The 23,145-nt window shown below is 39.0% G+C and overlaps 1 protein-coding gene across 1 annotated transcript in view; it reads left to right on the forward strand.

Moving 5' to 3' along the window:
- Positions 1–23,145, forward strand: part of npffr1l2 (neuropeptide FF receptor 1 like 2) — a 55,412-nt gene that overhangs the window by 25,624 nt on the left and 6,643 nt on the right. Inside the window, exon 2 of the mRNA XM_074670697.1 lies at positions 8,655–9,032. Coding sequence (XP_074526798.1) covers positions 8,672–9,032 — 361 coding nt within the window. The 5' untranslated portion in view covers positions 8,655–8,671. The remainder of the gene's footprint in view (positions 1–8,654; positions 9,033–23,145) is intronic.

The raw sequence follows: 23,145 nt of genomic DNA on the forward strand, positions 1-23,145 counted from the left end.
CAGTCAAGTTTTTTCTCCACAGCTTACTCTCCAGATCAGCAAAATTCCCCACTGTAGTAAGACTTGTCAGCTGATTACAATAGGACTCATCCACAGCCTCAGGGCAGCTTGTTTGTGCAGTCACAATTGAGACAGTGTGGTGAGAGGTGTGTGCAGCTCCCAATAGGTCAGTACTGCCAATATCTGCAAACAGGAAGCAAGCATTGAAGGAATTAAGAGGATTTGTGCTGGCTTTTCTCTTAACCTTGTAACCATGGGCATAACATTGTAAGTTCTGTTTTGTTTTATGCTGTTTTGTTCTTTAGTTTTCAAAGCTTGTAACTTTTCTTAGTGTTTTATTTACATAGTTATATATTTCCTTTGCTCCTGATCATGTCTGCTCCTGTAGCTCCTCCAGTAGCTATATCCTTTGTGAAAACATGACAGTGTTAAACAAAAATTGCAGTAATGCCTGTTTCTTTCATATGTTATTGTATGTCAATATTTGGAGATTTTTTAAAAAACAAGCACATATCTGTTGAGTAAAGTATTTTTCATATTCATAAGAAAACAGGCATCTCATAGTTCAAAAACTGGACATGATAGAAAAAAACTGAGATCAGTTTGGGATTCTGCACCTAAAAATTAGTTAAAAACAGCTGTCAGACCTAACTCAACAAAAACTGTATTCCCCAGTGTAATACACCAACTGCATACTCACTGTTGTCCATTCTGGAGCCAATCATTTCTATCTGTGATGAACGGCACAGATGGTATTTCCTGAGGATTATGATTTATTTGGCTTTAAGTTGCATGTGAGTGTATCTGTTAGTATGCGTTCAATGGTCAAACAGCTGGAGTCACATCACTGCAGGATATTATGTACTTTTTGCAGACTTCAATTGTTACAGAAAAAAACACAACTAACCAAATAAGGTAACTTCATCAATGTTTACCCATAAAAAGGAGTCTGCTAGGGATAGGTAATGTTTAGATTTTATTGATATCAATGCCTTTATCAATTCTGCTTATTGATCTTATACTGTAACGCCGAGTTTATAAGTAAATAAAAGTAAATTGGTCACTGGTTCTGGGTATCACTAAAGTATGATATATTATTAACTGAAATATGCTATCTCGAGAGTCAAAGTGGTTATAGCAATGATTTGAGGTGTTAAGGACTTTGAGCTTCCCATAGCTTTATTGAGGTCACTCTAAATCACTTCTACTGTGATCTGGGGCTTATATGGAAAATAAAATTTTAGGTGGGTAGCCCCCCATAAACAATGGTAAGGGAAACACTGCATTAAGGCTTCTGAGTGTTGTTTAAAAAGAGTAACTGTTATGTTTCTTTGACAAAGTTTAGCATGTTGAATGTATTGAATCCTGTGCAAGGGAGTAATTTTAATTTCTCTGTGTGTTCAGTTCTTCTGTAAAAAGTGAAGCAGAAAATCCTGAATCAGTTTTCTTGGGAAACTCTTGCCCATCTGCTGAGCTAGGATAGCTGCAGCAGACTAGTTGATGTAAGGTCAGGTACATTATCCCTTAAAAGTTTTGTCTTCTGTCAGTGGAGTTTTCAGAGCTGTATGATGTTGTCTGAAATATGTTGAGTTTTGAAAAAAAAAGAAAGAAAAAGAACTGAGTATTTGTCTCTGACCAGTAACAGAAGAAGTATGCATCAACCAAGTTGGTACAAATGTTAACAAAGAGTGATTAACTCTTATTGATGTCCAACCTTCAGTGTCACTGTGACCTTACATGCATTGCATTCATTGATGTAGTTTCTTCTATCCTACCCTCCTTGCTTCAGGGAATTAGAACTTTGTACTGATTGATGGACTTTCTTTTCCTACTTGGCTTTTTTTTACTGGACCTGTCTGCTTTCTTGCTGTGATTAGGTCAGCTGACGTGCAAAGAAACTGTGAAGGTGGTGTGGTATTATAACTCCACTGAAACATTTCCTGGCCTAAGAACACCCAATGATCTGATTTTAGCTATATTATTATTATATTATATTATATACTATTATTAGAGTATTCTGTCCACTGGAGGTTTATTGGTTGGCTATAGAATACAAAAAGGTGTAAATGTGGTCTTCTTGCACTCAAAAAAGGAACATTGGTGTTTGTTTAATCAGCATAAATAAAACATGTAGCTTCTGCTAGATTATTTCATGTTCAGTGGTTAAACATGATTAAAACATGTTGTTTCAGCATGATGTGCAAAATTGTTAAAACAACTAGATCACTTTATGTTAACTCAACCTAATTGGTTTAGGTAGGAATCCCATCTGCAACACCTCTCCAGAGCAGGAGGTGGCAGTAATGTACAACAGGCCCTATTCATCAGAGAGCAGAGCCAGAGGATAACTTGCACTGTAAAAAGGGAATCTTTGATCAGTTGAAGTGAAGTAATTTTTTAATCAATCCAACTCAATATTTACCAACTTGAAATTCTGTGTGTTACTACAACTAGGAAATTTGAGTAAATTCTACTATGTGTATTTGAGTTACAACAACAAATGTTATTAATTTTAAATAACTTAAAGATAACATGTACATTAAGATTTAATACATTATCTAGAACTAGATAAAGATATTGCATGCAACTGCTAAAATTAATAAAATTGGGTAAATTCAACAAAACATTTTTTCCTGTGAACTAATAAAAAGAAGTAGTTGGACCAACTTAAATTAATTGCTTCAATCGGTCACACCTAAATTAATTAAGTTCTTTGAAATAAAATTAACAAGTTCAATTAACACAACTTAATAAGTCAAATAAATTAAATATTTTAATTCTTCTCAAATTAATATTTTGCATTAATCCAACATAAAATTTTAAGTTGTTTCAACTTAATAATCTGCAAAACCCAAAAGGAAAAACCGTGGGTGAGGGGGGAACACTGTGGATATGAGACCCTGATGCACATTAAGCTACCACGTGGGGACAGAGTGTCTGTGCTTCATTGCATGGACCAGCTGCCTGTCTGTGGTCCACTGCGCTGGCTAGCTGTCTGGCTGGCTGTCTGGCTGGTTGTCTGTGCTCAACAGCATAGGCTGCTCGGCTGTACCCCATGGCATTGGCTGCCTGGCTGTGCTCCACGGCATAGGCTGCTTGTCCTGGCTGCTTGGCCATCTGTGCTCCACGACAGTGAGGGCTCCAATTAAAATACTCTCTCAGTAATGGTAATTTGAATATAACTGAAGACAAAACCCAGTTTGTCATTTCTGATCATAATTTCAGCCCATCAACACATCTCATTATTAACATATAGAATATTAAACATGCTTCAAGGTACACAGTCCATGCCACAGATAGCAAGTCCATGCCATGTGGAGCACAGAAAACCAGTGCCCTTGGCTGGTTAACATCTTAATGTACAGCTGGGTCTAATATCCACTGCACTCCCTCCTCACTCACGGTTTGAAATGAGTCAATTCAATAATTCAATTCAATTTAGTTCGATGAACAAGGGTTTAGTTGTGATCTCTTAAGAAATTTGAGTAAATTCTACTATGTGTATTTGAGTTACAACAACAAATGTTATTAATTTTAAATAACATAAAGATAACATGTACATTAAGATTAAATAAATTATCTAGATCTAGATAAAGATTTTGCCTGCAACTGCTAAAATTAATAAAATTGGGTAAATTCAACAAAACATTTTTTCAGTGTGTTAATAAGCCCTATCCTGGGGGGTCTGGGGAGAGATGTGTTTTCCCCTTTGTTCAAACTTATCACAGTGCTCCTAGGCACGCTTCCTGTTAGGGTTGTATCAATAAATTGCATAAAAGGCTTTAACGTGAATCTTTAGCTTCTGCTGTTTTTATTTAAAGACTTGGAGCCATATGTAGCTTTTACAGCCAAAATATACCAGATGCGTCTCTGGCATAGCTCCACTCAGTCACAGAACCAGATCAGACAGATTTCTATTCAGGTCAATGTGTCAGCTCATACTTGATCCGCTCTGTAGGAGTCCGGCTGAGTCCCTGCTCCGGCAGGTTGCAGCAGATATGCAGCTGTCCTATTTTGTTGCTGTGATCCATCAGTTACCATAGGGTTGATCAAACGGGACAGGAAGTTGTGAATGAAAAGAGTCTAAAAAAAGCCAGTGACTTTCAAAATAAAACAACCATGAAGACACCAGATCAGATTTAACTTGACTACAAGAACAAACCAACAGAATGTGCAGAGCCAGGCAAGGAGTCAACAGGTCTTAGGTTTTTTACAGCGCAAATTGAAGGTACAGAGGCTCATCAATGGAGAGGGAAGCACGGGAACTCCTAGGTCTTGCGACTCCATCTGTCTGGTGTCATGTCTTCCTTTTTTGTTTTGTTTTGTTTTTCACCCATTAGTTCTTAATTAGACTGTTATTCCCTGTAGTCTGACAAGCATGTTGGTTTAGTATGACCCAAGTCTACATATTAAATATTTCAATAAATCAGGCACAAATATGTCCAATGTCAGAAGAGGCTTCTCCCATTCAACAACTAAAGTCTTTTCAAAACCTCCATATTTAAGACATGAATACCCTCTGCTGGGCCATACTCTCATTTAGTCACACAGCAAAAAGAAAGTTTGCCGATGTAAAACCTTGTCCCTGAAGTTTGAGTAGTCTTGTGTTAATTCTGAAGAAGTCCTGGAATATGCACAGGGGAGAACACACAAACCCCACACAAAAAGGCTCCTCCAAGACCCCTGTTCTTCTCAGCTTTATCTCACTTACTATCTCATACACTGCCAAGGACATATAATTCCCCACCAATATTAAGGTTGAAGGAAGGAAAAATGTGTGCCTCAAGCGGCACACAAAGGATTAAATCCCAGCTCTTAGTGAATACTTAACACTGATTATTGAATACTGTTCAAGGTTGAATTATATTGCTGCACCAATTAATTTTGGTTACTTATGTCTACATAAATAAATACTTTGAAAAATGATAATAGTAATAAAAAAACTTGCGCTTAATGGCAGCACCTGCAGCCAAATTGCTTGTATCCCTTTGTGGCACAAAGTAAGATTTTTCCTTCTGTCAAATCTCTTGTACGTTGCTTTGGACAAAAGCTTCTGCTAACTGACACTGTAGAATTGTGGAATTGTAAAGTTGAATTCAAACCTACGCCACTGCACTGTACTTGATTCTTTTTCTTGCCACACAAGCATATAATACTCCAACGAACAAAAGTGCAACCACACTGACTTGATGGATGGTCACAGTAAACACGACAAGTCTGAAGTATTTGACTTTATATCAGGGTTTGTGATATATTTTAAAGGGCATGGCAAAATTTGCCTTCACTGAATATGGTCGATGACAAACTAATATTGCCCTCGACCCAACAATGTAGACAATAGACAAGCTAAAGGCCGAAATCAAATCAACCTTATCTGTGTAACATTATGGTACAGATAGGGTACAGATATTTCACGTCAGCAGATTTTCTCTCGGAGAAAATCTGTGGTTACCCTGAAAAAAAGTATTCATTTCTAAAGATGCCCAATTGATATTGAGGGTTTTTTTTTCTCAGGATTATAAACAGCTAGAGCAGTGTGTCTTAATTCAGACCATGGACCAACCCCCCACAAAAAAAGCAAGCCAAATAGCCCTTGAACAACAGCCCAGATAGCCAGTTGATGTGAGTATATTCTAAACTCGCGTCATACATGTAAAAACTCACTTCTTTTTTCATTTTTATCAATATCATGATAAATGTTTCACAGAAAAACATGATTTACTCCTTGTCGTGACGGAGCACGGGGGGCATAATTTGAAAAGCACTCGGCTAGAGAATCAGGAAAACAAGTCAATAGCCCCCAAGCAGCAGCTTCAGATAGATTCGTCTTCCTGCTCTCAGTATACAAACTGCCTGCAGTCAGTGAAGAAGCAGTTCTGGGAATTTGCATTTCCCAGATGCTTTAAGCGTGAAGGGGATGAAATATCCCAAAGTCTTGCTGCTCTGCATTCATTGCTCTGTTTGGTCCTACATGGGTTGGCATTTCCTGACAGTTTGTTTTCCATGTGCAACATTAGATGGTTTCTATTGTTTATTCATGCTCCAGCCTTATATTCTGGCTCAGCCTGACATACAGTCTTACCACTTTCGTTGTTTACTTTACAGGCTAGAGGCCAAACCTTTATAGAATAGAATGGAATAGAATAGAATAGAATAGAATAGAATAGAATCGAATAGAATAGAATAGAAAATACTTTATTTATCCCCCAGGGGAAATTCAGGAGTCACAGCAGCATTTAAGAAAACAAAAGTAAGAAAGTGTATAGAAAGTGCAAAAAGGTCCACAAGAAAATAGATGATGACAGCCCGTCCATCATTTTCCAGCCCAGCCAGTCTCCACCTCCACAGGGTCCAGGACTGAGCCTCCCCAGCAGTCTGTTCAGTCTCCGTCTCCTGGATCCCACAGCAGGCAAAGCTAATGATCCACTCCAAATACAAAGATGACGAAAAAGAGTCGAAAAAATTACAAGAAACAGACAAAGAAAAGAGAGCTGCTGCAACAGGCAGCCACTTGTGCAGCACCTAGCTACGAAATGAGTATAACTCATATATAAATAACCCTCACTATTTAACATATATAAATAAGCCTCACTCGACCAATTTGAGAAAGATGATATTTCTTCTATTGGGGAATAAACCTGATTGGTGAAATTTGATGGACAGAGTTTGAAAAGGTCTCTCTATCTCTGAGCTGATGTTGAAAAGGGTAAATGTAGCGCCTTCCTATACACACTCACCAGCAGCTTTATTAGGTACACCTTGCTGGTACCAGGTTAGACCCCATTTTGCTGTCAGAATTGCCTTTATCCTTCATGGCATAGATTCAAAAAGGTACAGGAAACATTCCTCAGAGAGTTTGGTCCATATTGACATGATAGCATCAAACAGTTGCTGCAGATTTGTCGGCTGAACATCCATGATGAGAACCTCCCATTCCACCACATCCCAAAGCTGCTCTATTGGATTGAGATCTGGGGACTGTGGAGGACATTTGAGTACAGGGAACTCATTGTCATGTTGAAGAAACCAGTCTGAGATGATTCCAGCTTTATGACATGGAGCGTTATCCTGCTGGAAGTAGCCATCAGAAGATGGGTACACTGTGCTCATAAAGGGATGGACATGGTCAGCAACAATACTCAGGTAGACTGTGGACTTTAAACCATGCTCAGTTGGCGCTAAGGGGCCCAAAGTGAGTCAAGAAAATATCCACCCCACCATTACACCACCAGCAGCTTAACCCATTGATACAGGGCAGGATGGATCCATGCTTTCATGTTGTTGATGCCAAATTGGGACCATTCTCTGTAAACCCTAGAGGTGGTTGTGAAAATTCCAGTAGATCAGCAGTTTCTGAAATACTCAGAACAACAACCATGCCACGTTCTACGTCCCTTAAATCACCTTTCTTCCCCGTTCTGAAGCTTGGTTTGAACTGCAACAGATCGTCTTGACCATGTCTACATGCCTAAATGCATTGAGTTGCTGCCATGTGATTGGCTAATTAGAAATTTGCGTTAACGAGTAGTTGGACAGGTGTACCTAATGAAGCTGGTGAGTGTATGTTACTGAGCTACAGTGTTAAAATGGGAAGATATCTTAAAAATGATTTCTACAGCAGGTACTTTACAGTTAAAAGACAACCCAGCCCAAAGTTTACTTCATGTAACTCTCTCGTGAAGTGTTTCCTCCAAATGTTCCGGTTTGGTTCGGTTCAGATTGGTACGCTGTGATGAGGTAAACATGACTATTTATAACTGTACCTTTTGGCATTTCACTTAAGAAGTGTTTACTGCTCTGTTGAATGTAACTAACTTCAACATAAAATTTTGATGTAAAGGGCTGCCTCAAATTTTATGTGAGGTCAAACAATGTTGTTGTCATAACGCCAGCAAAAGTCACCTGATTTAATAAGATGTCTTTCTTCGACCCTTGTCTTAGTTTGGTTGATTTAGACTTGTTAGTTTACTTAACTTCTGGTGGTTTTTGTTTGAAATAATGAGGCTATTTTGCTTATTTAAACGTTTCATTTATGTAAACATTTTGTTAATTTAAATTGTATTTGTTAGTTCTATGAGCTACTTCGGGTAATTGTTTGAAATAGTAAATTTATTTCCGTTGAATTGAACTTTTCTGTTGAGTAAACCTTTAGTTTTCTTTAAGCTATATTTAGTTTGTTTGCTGAAATGATTATAGCAGTTGGCTAAAATTATAAACGTATTTCAGTGTAACTAAAATTTTCTCTCTTGTTTATTTGATTTACATTACTGTACTGTATGGCCACAATATGAGGGCCCTCTGGTACTGCTGTATGATAACTCCAGTGGAAATTACTGCATTAGCGCTTTCAGATTGTTGAGTGTGAAAACGGTTACTCACTGCATTCACAAATGTCACAGGTTAAAATAACACCACACAAAGTGTCATGCACCTTTGCAAATGGAAAGATCTGAACAGACCTGTCATGCTGTTAATCTGCTAAGCAAAGACTGGCTCATTAAAAGGGGATAAATGAATGGTTGTTTGCACATACACTTTTATATAAGGGATTAGTCAGATATTGTCCAACTGTCAAGCAACCAGTTAATGATTTAGTGGCCGTGATTTCCAATTGTCTAAACCCTCTTTTTTCTCTTCTCTAATTTCTCCTGCAGTGTAAATCTCTCCAGGGATGGAAACAGTGAGCAACATGGGTGAGGAGGGGATGGAGCTGGAGGGGTCAGCCATCACTGAAGCCTTCATGAACACCAGCTTCGGGAATGCCACCACCAACGTCACCACCAACATCACCACCAACATCACCTTTCTCTCCTACTACCAGCATTCTTTGTATGTTGCTGTCAGCTATATCCTGGCCTACTTCTTCATCTTTCTGCTGTGCATGGTGGGCAATATCCTGGTGTGTCTGATCATACTGGAAAACCATCGTATGCGCACAGTCAACAACCTCTTCATCCTCAACCTGGCTGTCAGTGACCTTCTGGTGGGCATCTTCTGTATCCCTACAACTCTGGTTGACAACCTGATCACAGGTAGGTGCCTTAATGCCAGAGATCCATGGATATGGATTTTTAAACGCAACACACATTAGTGGTGTAAAAATGATCGAACACATCTACATTAGCATGGCTGAGGTTGTGTAATCTGGTACATCAAACATCAAAGCAGAGCATTGTGAGCATGTGTTCTGAGAATTTTCTTTTTTTTTTGTCTGTTCATTTTAAATGTTCAAAAATGTAAGTGTAAAATATAAAGGTCAAACACTGTGTTTAAGCAAGGCAATCAGTTACCACTGCACTCTGACTACAAACGCCTGGCTCATACATCAAATCCCTGCTGTTGCATTTGTCGCGGGCCCACATAGCCCCTAAACCTTAGCAGAGGCTAAGACAGAGGAGGGAGTAAGTCACTCATGTGCAAGTCTCAAGCATACACTGTGTAATGAATGGACATAGTCTCCCGTGACGTCATCCAGTTCTTTCTTAAACGTATTTATGAAGCTGTAAGATCATGTGATCCTGTTTCAAAATAAAGCAGGATTTGTGATCTAACTTTTAGAACAATGCAAAAAATTGAAATGTTTATAATAAAGAGGTAAAGTCCTTCTTTAGTGATGTGTCGGTCATAAACAGCTCTGATTCAGCCCCTGATTGGGAGACAGTTCTGGGTTTTTTTTGAGCTCCCAAACTTTCTTTTTTTTTTTTTTTTTTAAGCCGCACGTGATTGGAGCCCTTTATGTTTTTGTTTCTTATCAAGTATTATTATTATTATTTTTGAAATAATGAAAGAATAAGATAAACAATAAGCTAGAGTAATAAACTAAATAAAGTCCTTAATATACAGTTAATTATTTCACTGTTTGTGGCAATAAAGGTAATAAGGTAATCTGGGAGCTGAAAGAGCCGAATCCCCCTCACTACTCTGCGCTGAGCAGATGGGGGAGGGACGGCAGTATCACACAAACAGGAGAAGAGGAGAAAGGGGGTCAGGGAGACAAGAGAGAAGGTGACAACACAAATGCACTGTAAAGGTAAAGTTAAGAAAATGAGTGACAGCAGGGCAAGGAAAAAAGTCTGCAAGATCAAAATCTCTTATGGAGCCACTGATTCTGTGTTGTTTCACTTAAATTGTTAAGTAGAAAAAAGTCAAAAGTTAAATTGTAAATAGTTACATGTTTGTTTTTGCATTTTAAAATGTTTTTTTTAGCTCCCTGTAGAGTGAGTAAATAAAGGCAACGTAAATAAATTAAGAAAAACAAACAAACAAAACAAAATGCATTTTTTTACATCAATAATTAATTTTGCATAACGTTTTACGTTATTTTTAGTAAATTAATGGTTGCGTTTCAGTCAATAAATTAATTTAAGCAATAAAAAAATCAAAGAGCGGCTTGGGAGCCAAAAGAGCCGGCTCTTTTAAATAAGCCCAGCCAAAGGAGCCAGCTCCCTAAAATGAGCCGGATTTCCCATCACCAGTCCTTTCAAGTCTTGGGACTTGACTCAAGTTGAATCAAGTCCCAAGTCATAAGGACCAAGTCGGAGCCAATTTGAGTCTTTTCCCTGTGTAAGTCAAGCATGTCACAAGTCCTCAAATTTGTGAGGACTTTTGTGTGTAAGTCAAGTCACATTTTTAAAAAAAAGAAGAAAAAATTAAGAAATTATAATCACGTGACTTAAGTCCCCACCTAACTTACGCACAGAGGCGACATGCACCTCCTGCTAACTAAAGCCAAATTACTTTTTCCTGTTAGTGAATGAATGGTGTGTTCATTCCCTAAGCGTTGGTGGTGTCAAGGCCTCATGGCCTGTCTCATTAGTTCTTCCCAGTCATTTATTAATGGGCACACATTAGTGTAAGACAAATGAGTGACTCTACTTTATTAACACCCAACAGTAAGCTTTTTGTTTTGGTTACAATGGGTAGATGATAATTTCCCCAAAATACAATAATTCTCAGGCAACGCTGATGATGGTCACACCTGTTTCTTCTGGTTAACTTACCACTTGTAAAGTGTGAATGACTTTTCATCTTTCATCACCTTCAAGCTCAATCTGATAAAGGTCTCTGAATTAACCATGACCTGGATGGCTAGGAACCTTCACTGACAGTTTTCTTACATATTGTTTATGATTATCCTCTACAGCTTTTCACCACACTGTTTTCTTCCCCTCCTCCTCTTTCCTCTTCTTCTTCTTCTTCTTCCTCTTCGATATTTCATTACTGATGCTGTCTATGCTGTGTATAATGAAACCAAAGGGATGGTTTGCTTGCTGGACTCATTAGTAAATAGCTTGATACTTCTATGCAGTTACCCTGTAAGCATCATGTTATTTATAGCTACAGGGAGGGGTGTTTATGGAGAGTAGATGATGTGCTTTGGTGATGCTGTTAATGGCTGTGGGTTCTTGTAAAATGGATATCCAAAGCTTGCCCCAGAGTTTTTTTTATTATGTATTAAGTTAATTGGAAAAAACAAGTAGTCACAGTCTCAAGTATCCTTGTAGCTGCCTTTGTCTTGACATGAGAGAACAATGAGAAGAAATTGTCATCAGACAAAGCACAGTTTTTATACTATACTGTAAGTATGATGGAAAAGCAGTTTCATGATGTTTGGTTGAGTTTCAGTTTTGTGTATTATTTTGTATTTTTCTCTCTACATACACTGCATAGTTTGAGATATAGTTCTCACAAGGCTCTTTTCCCTACAGACTTGGCTGCGGACAAAAAACAGGAAAAAGCAGTCAGAGCCTGAACACCAAGTCATGAGTTAGAGGTCAGCAAACTGATGTCAAGTCTCACTCTTCCCTCAGGAAGACTTTTAGTGACATTACAGATACCACACAAGAAACTTACTTTGGTAGTCGCCTGGTATTTTCACATTCCCTATATGGTAAAAATGGTCAAAATGATATACACAGCCTAACTTACTGGATGGTTATTCTTAACTAGCTATCTTGTTAAGGGTGAGATAAAAATTGGAAAATCAATAAACCAGGATTTTTTTAAATTCAATTTCTCCATTTCAGTCTTTGTTGATAAACTTAATGGAAAAAAAAGTCACCACTTTTCTCCAGCAGAGGGTGAAATGTTTCTCTCTGACTCACCTGATGTGCATTTTAACAGAAAATGTAGCTCCTGACATAGTCTATAGGCTTTATCAACATCATTTAACTTTTTCATATGGTCTAGTGCAGTGGCAATTGCTCAAAGACTGCAAGGCAAACTCAGCTCCCCCTAAAATGTCCCCAAAAAAGTGGTGATATGTACTGCTGTATGTACATTTCATTGACAAAATATGCGCTAGAATTCCTTCATCTTTTGTTCAGAGTCAGCTCCTATCACAGGTAACTGGCTCGACCTCCTTCTCATTCATCCCCGCAGTGTCTCAGCGCTTTAACGCAGTCGGATGCTGAGCGTTTTCTGACTTCAGCGGGGAAGTGTAGAGTGGGTTGTTCCACTGTGGAAACTGGACGGTCATTGGATAAACGCTGGGCTTTGTCCCGCCCATCAGACGCTGAGCATCTCTGAGGGTCTGTGGGACAGTGGGCTGGCCTGGACACTGGGCTTTTGCACGATGATTGGATGATCTGTCTGAGGCCGAATCCCTTTTTGATTGACAGTGAAATGAGCCAGTCAGTGATCTTGAAGTATAACCCTCCACTGGAGCATCTTCTGCAGAGAGGAGCTTCTCCTGCTTTAAGTGGCTGAAGTCTTACACCAGCAACACAATGGGCCAAGGCCGTTCAAGCAGTCTAGCTCTGCTGGCCATTGAGAGAACACTGGTAAAATCCCTGGAAAAAACACCTGGTTGGTATGACAGGGTCACAGGTCATTTCCTTAAAAAGGAAGGGTAGAATTTACATCTAATTAAATAAACAAATTTATGATGTAGGCCGGAAAAAAATTGGCTTCCCTCCCTGACTGACCAGCAGCCGCCACTGGTCTGGTGTTAAAAAAGCAAACAAAAAATCGCAAGAATCGCAATTATCGAAGAGCAGCAATTTAAATTGAATCGGCACCCCAAAAATCATAACAGAGTCAAATCGCAAGAATAGCAAATCATCCCAGCCCTACATCTTAGGTTAGCAAAAGTCCACTAGCTTGATGCCAATTTTAAAAGAAAATCTAATTGACAGGTATCAGCATTGTGAGTAACTGGTCATAACTTTCACAGACAAAGGAAAATCACTCTTTCCATTACTACTCCCAGGAATGGCTCATAAAATCTAGTCTAACAACAAGCATTAATGAGCTGCTTCCCTGCAAGGTGTTTTTCACTGTCCACACAAGCGAAGCCCCCAGGGTCAAACCCAAAAGGTATGGGAGGACTTAACTGAAAATGAATGCAAGTGCTTTACATTAACATGCCTATAAAGAAAAGCACAGTGGTGCTTGCTCAATGCACACAAAACTCTTTATTTTCTTTAAAGAGTTATACTCGCATGGAGCACCTAGAGGAGAACTGGACCAAACAAGCTGTGACTTGTGTTAAAAATGGGTTCCATGTTACTGGTTTATTATTAGCATTGACACCAGAATATGACACCTTCTGGTCAGTCTTTCTCAGTCTTTATAACTAAAGCCCAATTGATTAGACAGCAGTATTACTCCTCAGTGAAAGACAAACCTGAAGTCAACACTAAGGTGCAATGCTTAAGTTTCCCAAACTTCACTAATCAGTACAGATCGGCTCAGCGTTGTTTGCGCAGAAACTTTTATTTTGATTTCACATGATCATCACAGGTGTTGCTAATCAGCTGTTTCAATTAACTCTGCAGAGAGGAAAACTTCAGTTTGTGCTGAAAAGTATGTGTGTGTGTGTGTGTGTGTGTGTGTGTGTGTGTGTGTGTGTGTGTGTGTGTGGTTGGGGGGGTTTTGGTGCACTGAGTTGAAGCTCTCTTAAAATTTGGCACAGTTGCAAATCTACAGCAGTAGCACAGCCTGATTTTTTTTTGTTTTGTTTTGTTTTTGTTTTTTTTTTTAATTATCATTTTCATAGCTCTGTGGGGGTCTACAGCGTCTCTATGCAACTCTTGGTAGCATACCAATGGTCTGTTGGGCTGTTGTTAATAAGCTTAAAACCTGTAAAGATATTGGGTATGCCACCTACACACATCTGTTTGAGCTTGTGTTTCTCCTGTTCTAAATGATGCAGCAGGTTTCTGGGGATTTGTGAATTATGTGAATTAGGTGAAGTTGAGAACGAAGCACATTTTCTTCTGTACTGTCCTTGTTACGATGAGTTGAGAGCTCCTCTGATGAATGAAATAAAATGTATGTTAAAAGTCCTGATATGTTTAGGGGTACTGATGATGACAGATTGGAATGGTTGTTTAGTTATAATACTTCCAAGTTGGCCTCCTCTGTATCCAGAGCCTGGAAAAAATGTCAGGATGGTTTATTTTTGTAAGATGATTATTTATTTATTTATTTATTTATTTATTTATTTGTTTGTTTGTTTTTCTTTGTAAACGTCTACAATGATCCCAGAACTTGACGACTGGACGATGGTGTCTTGTAAGCCAGTTGGGCTGGGCATATCGTATATGCATGACGCAATAATAAAAATCAAATCAGTCAGGTACATTCAGGAGCAAATGGTGTACATTCTACTCCAGGAAAAATAACCAGGGTTACGCATGAAGGATATGTGTGTCCCATAAAGTTTACAAGAGTTGTTGAAAGGAAGAGGAAGAAGAAGGTGATGTAACACAATGACGGTCATGCTCCTGCCCCAACTCTTAAGTGGCAGATTGCAGTTTCCCCCCTTTGGCTTTCTTTTTGTCTTCTGTCATTTTCCCTTTTGCAAGTCTAGCTCCAGTGTCTGCCACTACAATTTCAAGGTCCTAACATCCTATCCAAACACCAAGGTGACATTAATGGTATGAGGGAGGCACAGAAACGTGACAAAAGAAAGATTAAGCTAGCTTAAAAAAGATATAATCATAAAGTGGAGAATGAACTGAGTAAATCAATGGTTGGGATCAGTGAATCAATGATTTCAGAGATACACAGCCAAACTATCTCTTTATAAGGATTCCATCTATCATGCTAATCTCAATAGTACTCTGGACTTAGTCTTGATGTTGTCTGCTCTAATGCAGACAACATCAAGACTCTCTTTTTTCTGCATTTAACAGCAATCCCCTGACTCCTAACCCATCCCTTTGATCTTGTTGCCTCGTTGTGGCTGCCTGTCGCAGCAGCTCTCTCTTCCTTGTGTGTTTCTTGGGATTTTTTTCATCTCTTTTTCGTGATCTCTACATTTGATTCATTTTTTGGTCATGGACACCAAACTGGTTTTTGTCTTCAGTGATATTTTTTACTATTTCTGCTCCTGTGTTTGCCTAGAGATGCTACATGTAACAATAGCCAAATTGTTTACTTGTGGACTCAGCTGTTAGCAGCCTGTAGCATGTGAATGCTAACTGGTGCAGGGCCGGATGTTTCCCCATTAGGTGAGGAGAAGGAGGTGGGGACGACGTGCTGGTTCTCAGGTGTGAGCTAAGAAGTTACGACATGGACCTGTCCTTTCATCCCTTGTTATTGATAACGTAAGATCTATCTCCAATAAGATGGACGAGCTAGCTGTGCTAACCCAGCAACAGAGGGAATACCAGAGAGCAGAGGAGCATCATGCTATTCACAGAAATGGCTAATGGAGCTAACATCAGACACCAACACCATGTTGGAAGAGCTTCACCTGCTGTGAGCAGACAGGATCCAGGAGACAGAGACTGAACAGACTGCTGAAGAAGCTCAGTCCTGGACCCTGTGGAGGTGGAGGCTGGCTGAACTGGACAATGATGAACAAGCTGTCAGCATCTATTTTACTATGGACCTTTTTGCACTTTCTACACACTTTCTTATTTTTGTTTTCTTGATTGCTGCTGTGACTCTTCCTGAATTTCCCCTCGGGGATAAATAAAGTGTTTTCTATTCTATTCTATTCTATTCTATTCTATTCTATTCTATTCTATACTGCTCAGATATCTGTATTTCTCTCCCTACCTACCTTTCACTTAGGCTGTTTCCCAAACCGCCAACTACGTACTACATCTTGTATGACAGTTCTGTTGGGGCTGTTTTGGAGCATACTCTGGTTTTCAGTTTCAGAAAATGCTTTTATTATAACTGTACGACACAAACTTTGGGTTGATCTTGACATTTTAGTTATTTTGTCAATCACACCACGGCAGAATCATCATATTTGACTTTTAATCATCAACCAAAAGTTATGTAATTTACTGAAAATAACCTGGAAGGTATTTCTATTTTAACAGCTGATGGAAAAACCATGTTTATATAATTCACGTATGTTTTTTAAAAAAGTGAATTAGTGGTTCCTCATCACTTTACTTCTATTTCAGGGACCATCTAATGTCAGTCTGTTATAATTGAAGATATAATGCAGACTTAATACAGTAGATGGCAGTAGATCACCAAAACCTGCTACCTGCATTGACAAAAAGTGTCAGCGCCATACATTGTGGATTTAGACTGAATTTAGGCCAAAATAGTAGACACGACTAGTGTAGTCAGTGGTCTGGAAAACAGCCTTCCTCATCCCTCAGTAATCTCTGACCTCATCAGCAAGTCCAAGCCTTCTCCATGTCAGCTTGATCTCCTCCTCACAGTCTTGGTCAAACTCTGCCTCCCCCTTTCTGCTCCCCCTCATATCAGCCATTATCCATTTCTCGCTGTCCACTGGATCGTTCCCCCTCTTTACAAATCTGTAGCCTTCAGTCCCATTCTGAAAAAAACTGGTTGAGCCCCAAACAATTTCAATAACTTCCAAACTAAACTATGAGCCAGACTACAAGGCCCTCAGTATCCAGTCACAGCCATCTCACTAACTCTTGTCTTTGATGTTTTAAAGTGATGCTGCTTTAGATGTGAAAAGTAACAGATGGTAACTGCAGGTAACTGAATGAGAATTTATCAAACGCAGGGTACAGGTCCATTTTCTCATAATGTGAAAGGTCAAGTTATAACATCCAGAGAGTTAGATAAGCAAAACAGCTTATAACACTTAAATACGAGGGACTTCAATAGGTAGATCTTGCATTTCACATAGGTTAGGTTTAGAGATCTTGGGCTCAAAGAGGTTGGTGACCACTGCTCTACTGGATTTTGAATTAATGAAGGAACAAAATGACAAACAACACAGGGACTACAAGAGGGTCAACAAAGGACACTGTTGCCTGACACAAACCCAATGGGTAAGCAGAAAGAGCAGAACATGATGACATTTCAATGAGCAAAGGATTGTCCTCACAAAGGTGTGAACAGTGGCGTGTGCTCAGTACACAGTCATTCACTGAAGCAGAGGTCCTAATGGCAGAGTCTTGGCACTGAGATAATTGGCATAGTATGAGCAAGGATGAACAGACTGACTGATAAAAAACAAAAAACAGCCACTTACAGACTCTTTGGACTGATTGTTCAGCTGAGGAAAAAGTGTACTACAATGGGTGAAAAGGGCAAGGAACCGTCTGAGTGGGGTTTGTGTGACACAGAGGATCATGTGAGAGGCAACAGAAAATGACTACTTAAAGGGAACACAGCAGGTTGCTGACATCACAGATAACAAAGACAATGCTCAATTTAGTTGAGGTGAGTTCAGGTTAGTACATTGAGCCAGCTAATGGTGCAGGCTCCACAGATTCAGCTTACTTCTCCTAAGGGGAAAAACTGCAGGACTATGATTTTTTTTTAAAACAAAAACTCATTTTTGGCCTCAGCTTTTTCAGCAGGCACAGGACACATTTAAAGACGAATCAATCCACATACCTAGATAACAACACTATATCCTATCCATTAGGTGTGAACATCATTGGTGCATTTCCAGGCCCAGAATTTGAGCTGTTTTTTTAAAAAAGATCACAAGTTCATTCTTATGATTGTTTTTGACAAGTTTCAGATCAAGCAGCTGTCTTTGAACAACACAAAATACATCGAGCAAAGACTGAACAACCTTTAAAAGAGTTACTGCTTTATAATGAATAAAAGTGTCATCAAAAAAGAAAGATTTTCCCCAAGATTATTCACAGAAATTGTAAATAGTAGTCAACCTAATTAGGGATGCACTGATCCAACTTTTCAGGTTCCAATATCGATGCCTGGGCTTTGGGGTACCGACTGATATCGATAACAATCTGATACCAGTGTTAAATAATAACCTGCATGGCCTACTGTGGGATAAGACTGATAATGATTTGGGTAAAAGGAAAAAAAATGAATATATGGAGGTAGTGAAGTAATATTTATTTTAACTCTAAAATTTCCAAATGTTTACCAGGAAAACAGAGTTTCAGGATGTTCAGAAATTCTATTCAGTAGTAAACTTTTATACCCTGTAGACTGGTAATGCACCAAAAAAATAAATAAAACAAAGAAAGTGCATCAAAGGTAACATTTCAAATCAAGTAGCCAAGAGTGACAGAAAAAAAGGCATAGAGCTGTTAGGCTGGATTGACACATCGCTCCTTACCACTGATATCGATCCAGCTTTGAGGGGTACTGATTCACTGATACCTGATACCAGGATTGGTATTGGTGCATCCCTAGACCAAATACAGATCCCTATGGTACACAGTTATAGACTCAGACTATGTTCGAGCAGAGACCATCATACCAATTTCTCTGAGACTGAGAGACTGAGACCCTGTTGGTTGAATACTATTGGTATAAAGAAACTCTTTACTTTAGCACTAGCAAGAGATTCAAGAGCTTAGCCAGTATTGGCAAGATGGAAATTGATGTATTGAGGGATGATCAGTCTACGTCATCATAAAGCTGTGCATGCTTCTCGACCACAGAAGCAGCATTTAGCTCCATTCATTCAGAGGAGTTAGTATTTCTAAACATTAAATTCAACCTGTTAGAAGCATCAAAATGTACAGTTGTTCTGTGGACAGCTGTCAAAAACAATACTACACAATAGAGGCAACTTCTGTCAAGTTTCGACCGATACAGCGCAACTGGTGTTTTGGTGTTAATAGCAACCATGCTAACTGGAGACTCTCAGCCGATGGCAGCCGTGATTAAGGGCCAAGAGTCACCAGTTAACAGGGTCACACTTTACACTTATACATCAGCAACGTCTGCATGTGTGTAATTAAATGTGTGTTCTTTATCCAACCTCAGTTAACCAGGTTTGACTGCCAACAAGCAATAATAACTGCTGATACTCAAAATACAGATTTTACTTTGCTTATTTAATAAAAATGTTGGTTTGGGGCTGAGGTTCTGACCAAACATGGACTCAGTATGGAAAGTAAATAATGGGTGAACCTATAAATTTTGATGAACAGATACAGGTTTCATGACCAATGTAAAATTAGGGAATATTATGAAACTATGTTTACATCCTGGTCTGTCACAGTCTGATAAGTGTCCACGGATAATACAGTCATGAGCATCGAGAGAGAGTTGTGTTTCCTCTCTGGGTACATGCTAGGTTTCTCTGCTAAAAACGTCAGTCCACCTAATATCTGTCCACTTGCTGATCTCTTCTGTCCACTCACTGCTCCTTCACAAACCTGGGAGCATTTTACCGTCCGTGAAAGTGATGACATTAAGTTAAATAATATGTTTTTTGGTGGTTAACTCCTCCACATTGGTTGACAAACCACTATACTCTGCAGTGCTTCTGCTCCCAAGTTCCGCGCACATCCGCCATTGTTGATAAACAAATAATCCCTCTTTATGTTGACTGAAGCATATATGGCTTCTGATTCTCCTGAAGCACCCTCAGCCCTCTCCTGGCAGGAGAGGAGTTTTGTGTGGCATACTTACAGGTGAAAAATTGGCATAGTATTGCTAAAATGTCTTCCTTTCTTTCCCTTTTTTTTTCTCTGAAACACTTGTGGGAATACTGATCATGGGAAACTTAAAACCTTTGTCACAAACAACCTTTGACTGATTGATCAACCAAAGAATACAGAAGCACTGAGAAAAGAAAACATCTGTAAATATAAGCAGCACCTGACGCCAAATAACTCGTAACACTTTGTTGCACTAACTAGGTTTTTCCTTCTGTCTAAAGTCTTGCTTATATGGTACGTCGCTTTGGACAGGCATAGAACTGTAGAACTGTAAAATAAAATATGATATGAAAGGTCAACGTGAAAAATTACAAAAGTAAATAATAGAGTGTAGCAAATACATGTAAAATGGGCATTTCTTCCTGTTAACGTGAAGGGAAAAAAAATAGCACCAGTTATTGCATGGGTAGCAATTTTACAAGGCTGCTAAACACACACATTATGTACATTAATGATATGGGGTAGTGAATGCAGTAGGGCAGATATAGCCCATAGAGGAAAGAGGCGGTTACATTATTGCACAAATTATTATGAAAAGATGTGAGAGTCTAAAGCACAGCTACTTTTAGCTGAGTGCTGGTATTTCAGAGTCTGATTGCTGGTGAAAGGAATGTTCATGGTGGAGCTTCTTCTTCAATCTGCTGCTGAAGGAGCTGCTCAGAGACCTCTACGTGTAATGCTGAGGCTGATCCCTGATGGATTTCAGATGATGTCAGAAAAAATGTTCTGCAATTACTTTAACTCAAAATAATGTCCAACTGTAATGCGCCGGCATCAATATTCAACTCATATACGTTATTCATAGGTCAGGTCAGCGTGCTGCAGGCAGGGAACGGGTTGGACCCAATTATTGTAAAAAAAGAAAAAGGCTTTCTGAATTTGAAGTGATGTTAATACTGGTTGGATGACCCTATTCCGCAAATTCCCTGAGGTAAACTGTAATCAATATTTATTCTGTTGCGCAGTGAAGTGTACTGCAGGGCAAGAAAAAGGGTGAAATATCATGGTTGATCAAATGGAATACAGTTTACCTCAGAGAATTTGTGAGCTGGGATCATCACCTGTCTTGAACCACTTCCTATGAGCAATTTCTGTTGTTTTTTTTGGGTGTAAGAGAGAGCAGACCTCCACCAAGCATATTGTGATTGTTACTCAACACTTTAGTCTTACTTTAATGTTATACTCCCTTTCAGCAGACTGTCTGCTACAATTTGGTGTTAGATGCAGGTTTGTACAATTTGTTACCCGACAGTACCTGGAGCGTACTTTTATATCTGTCAGAAACCATGGTGACCTTGTCTTGTATTGTTTTGCAAAGCAATCTGGACATTTATCGTGGAGTTATAAACACTTATGGTGAAAACGGCCTATCTCACAATGATGAAAAAAATCCTTTACAAAAACCCAGGGTCCAGACGGTGAACAAGATCACCTCCAATTTTTTTTTTTTTATTACTTTTTTTTTATCAATCAGGGTCAAAACTCAATATTTATCAAATTGAGTTGTCTCAAATATTAAAAGTAATGAAAACAGCACACACAACCACAAAAAACAAACAAACAAAAAAACAAAACAAGATCAGTGAAACACATCACCTCCAAAATGTAATCACTTCTTTCTTATCCCATTTTGAACATTTCTTGGAAATTTCATCAAGACTCCTTTGTTACTTTTTGAGTTATGTTGTTCACAGACAAAAAAAACAAACAGACAAACTCTCCAAAAAATATAACCTTGACGGAGTTACTTAAATCTCACTTAAAGTTGTTGGTGGGTCCTGTTGGTAACCTATTCATTTGAGTTATATTCATTAGCAGTTGCAGTTCATGCATTCAATTTTTTTCTTTTCCTTTTTCTTTCAATTTTTTTGCAGTTGAATTATGATAGTTGTCTCCAAATACTTGAAATAATTTCCTTCAAAAACATCTTCTCACTTTCATTGGTTTTTTGAACGCTTTCTTTTTCCTTTCTCCATGCTGGGTCAAACATTTCTTCCACACTCACAGAGCTAATATCTATAAAAGAAATATTACACCCTTCAGGTTTTCAGAGCACCCTCACCTTTGAACCATCTGCACATTGTTAGAATAGAATAGAACTTTATGGTCAATGTAACAAGTACAGCGAAATTGAAGTCACAGCAGCAATCAAGACAACCAAGAGTAAGAAAGTGTATAGAAAGCGCAAAAAGGTCCAAAAGAAAATAGATGATGACAGCTTGTCCATCATTGTCCAGTTCAGCCAGCCTCCACCTCCACAGGGTCGAGGACTGAGCTTCTTCAGCAGTCTGTTCAGTCTCTGTCTCCTGGATCCTGTCTGCTCACAGCAGGTGAAGCTTTTTCAACATGGCGTTGGTGTCTGATGTTAGCTCTGTTAGCCATGTCTGTGAATAGCATGATGCTACTCTGCCCTCTGGTATTCCCTCTGTTTCTGGGTTAGCACAGCTAGCTCGTCCATCTTTTTGGAAACAGATCTTTGGCTCACAATAACAATGGATGGAAGGACAGGTTGATGTAAGTCTGTGAGTCTGTAAGTGAGTGTTTGTTTTTTTATAAGTCATCCTGCTCATCCTTGCTCATACTATGCCAATTATCTCAGTGCCAAGACTCTGACGTTAGGACTGCTTCAGTGAATGACTGTGTACTGAGCACACTTCACTGTTCTTTCTGCTTACCCATTGGGTTTGTGTCAGGCAACAGTGTCCTTTGTTGACCCTCTTGTAGTCCCTGTGTTGTTTGTCATTTTGTTCCTTCATTAATTCAAAATCCAGTAGAGCAGTGGTCACCAACCTCTTTGAGCCCAAGATCTCTAAACCTAACCTATGTGAAATGCAAGATCTACCTATTGAAGTCCCTAGTATTTAAGTGTTATAAGCTGTTTTGCTTATCTAACTCTTTGGATGTTATAACTTTACCTTTCACATTATGAGAAAATGGACCTGTACCCTGCGTTTGATAAATTCTTATTCAGTTACCTGCATCTGTTACTTTTCACATCTAAAGCAGCATCACTTCAAAACATCATATAAAAGACAAGAGTTAGTGAGATGGCTGTGACTGGATACTGAGGGCCTTGTAGTCTGGCTCATAGTTTAGTTTGGAAGTTATTGAAATTGTTTGGGGCTCAACCAGTTTTTTTCAGAATGGGACTGAAGGCTACAGATTTGTGTGTGTGTGTGTGTGTGTGTGTGTGTGTGTGTGTGTGTGTGTGTGTGTGTGTGTGTGTGTGTGTGTGTGTGTGTGTGTGTGTGTGTGTGTGTGTGTGTGTGTGTGTGTGTGTTTGGGGGAGGGTTTCGACCAAGACTGTGAGGAGGAG

Source organism: Halichoeres trimaculatus, unplaced genomic scaffold, assembly GCF_033239565.1.
Source record: "Halichoeres trimaculatus isolate MK-OKI-2021-1 unplaced genomic scaffold, fHalTri1.1 fHalTri1_scaffold_5, whole genome shotgun sequence".
NCBI classification, from domain to species: Eukaryota; Metazoa; Chordata; class Actinopteri; order Labriformes; family Labridae; genus Halichoeres; species Halichoeres trimaculatus.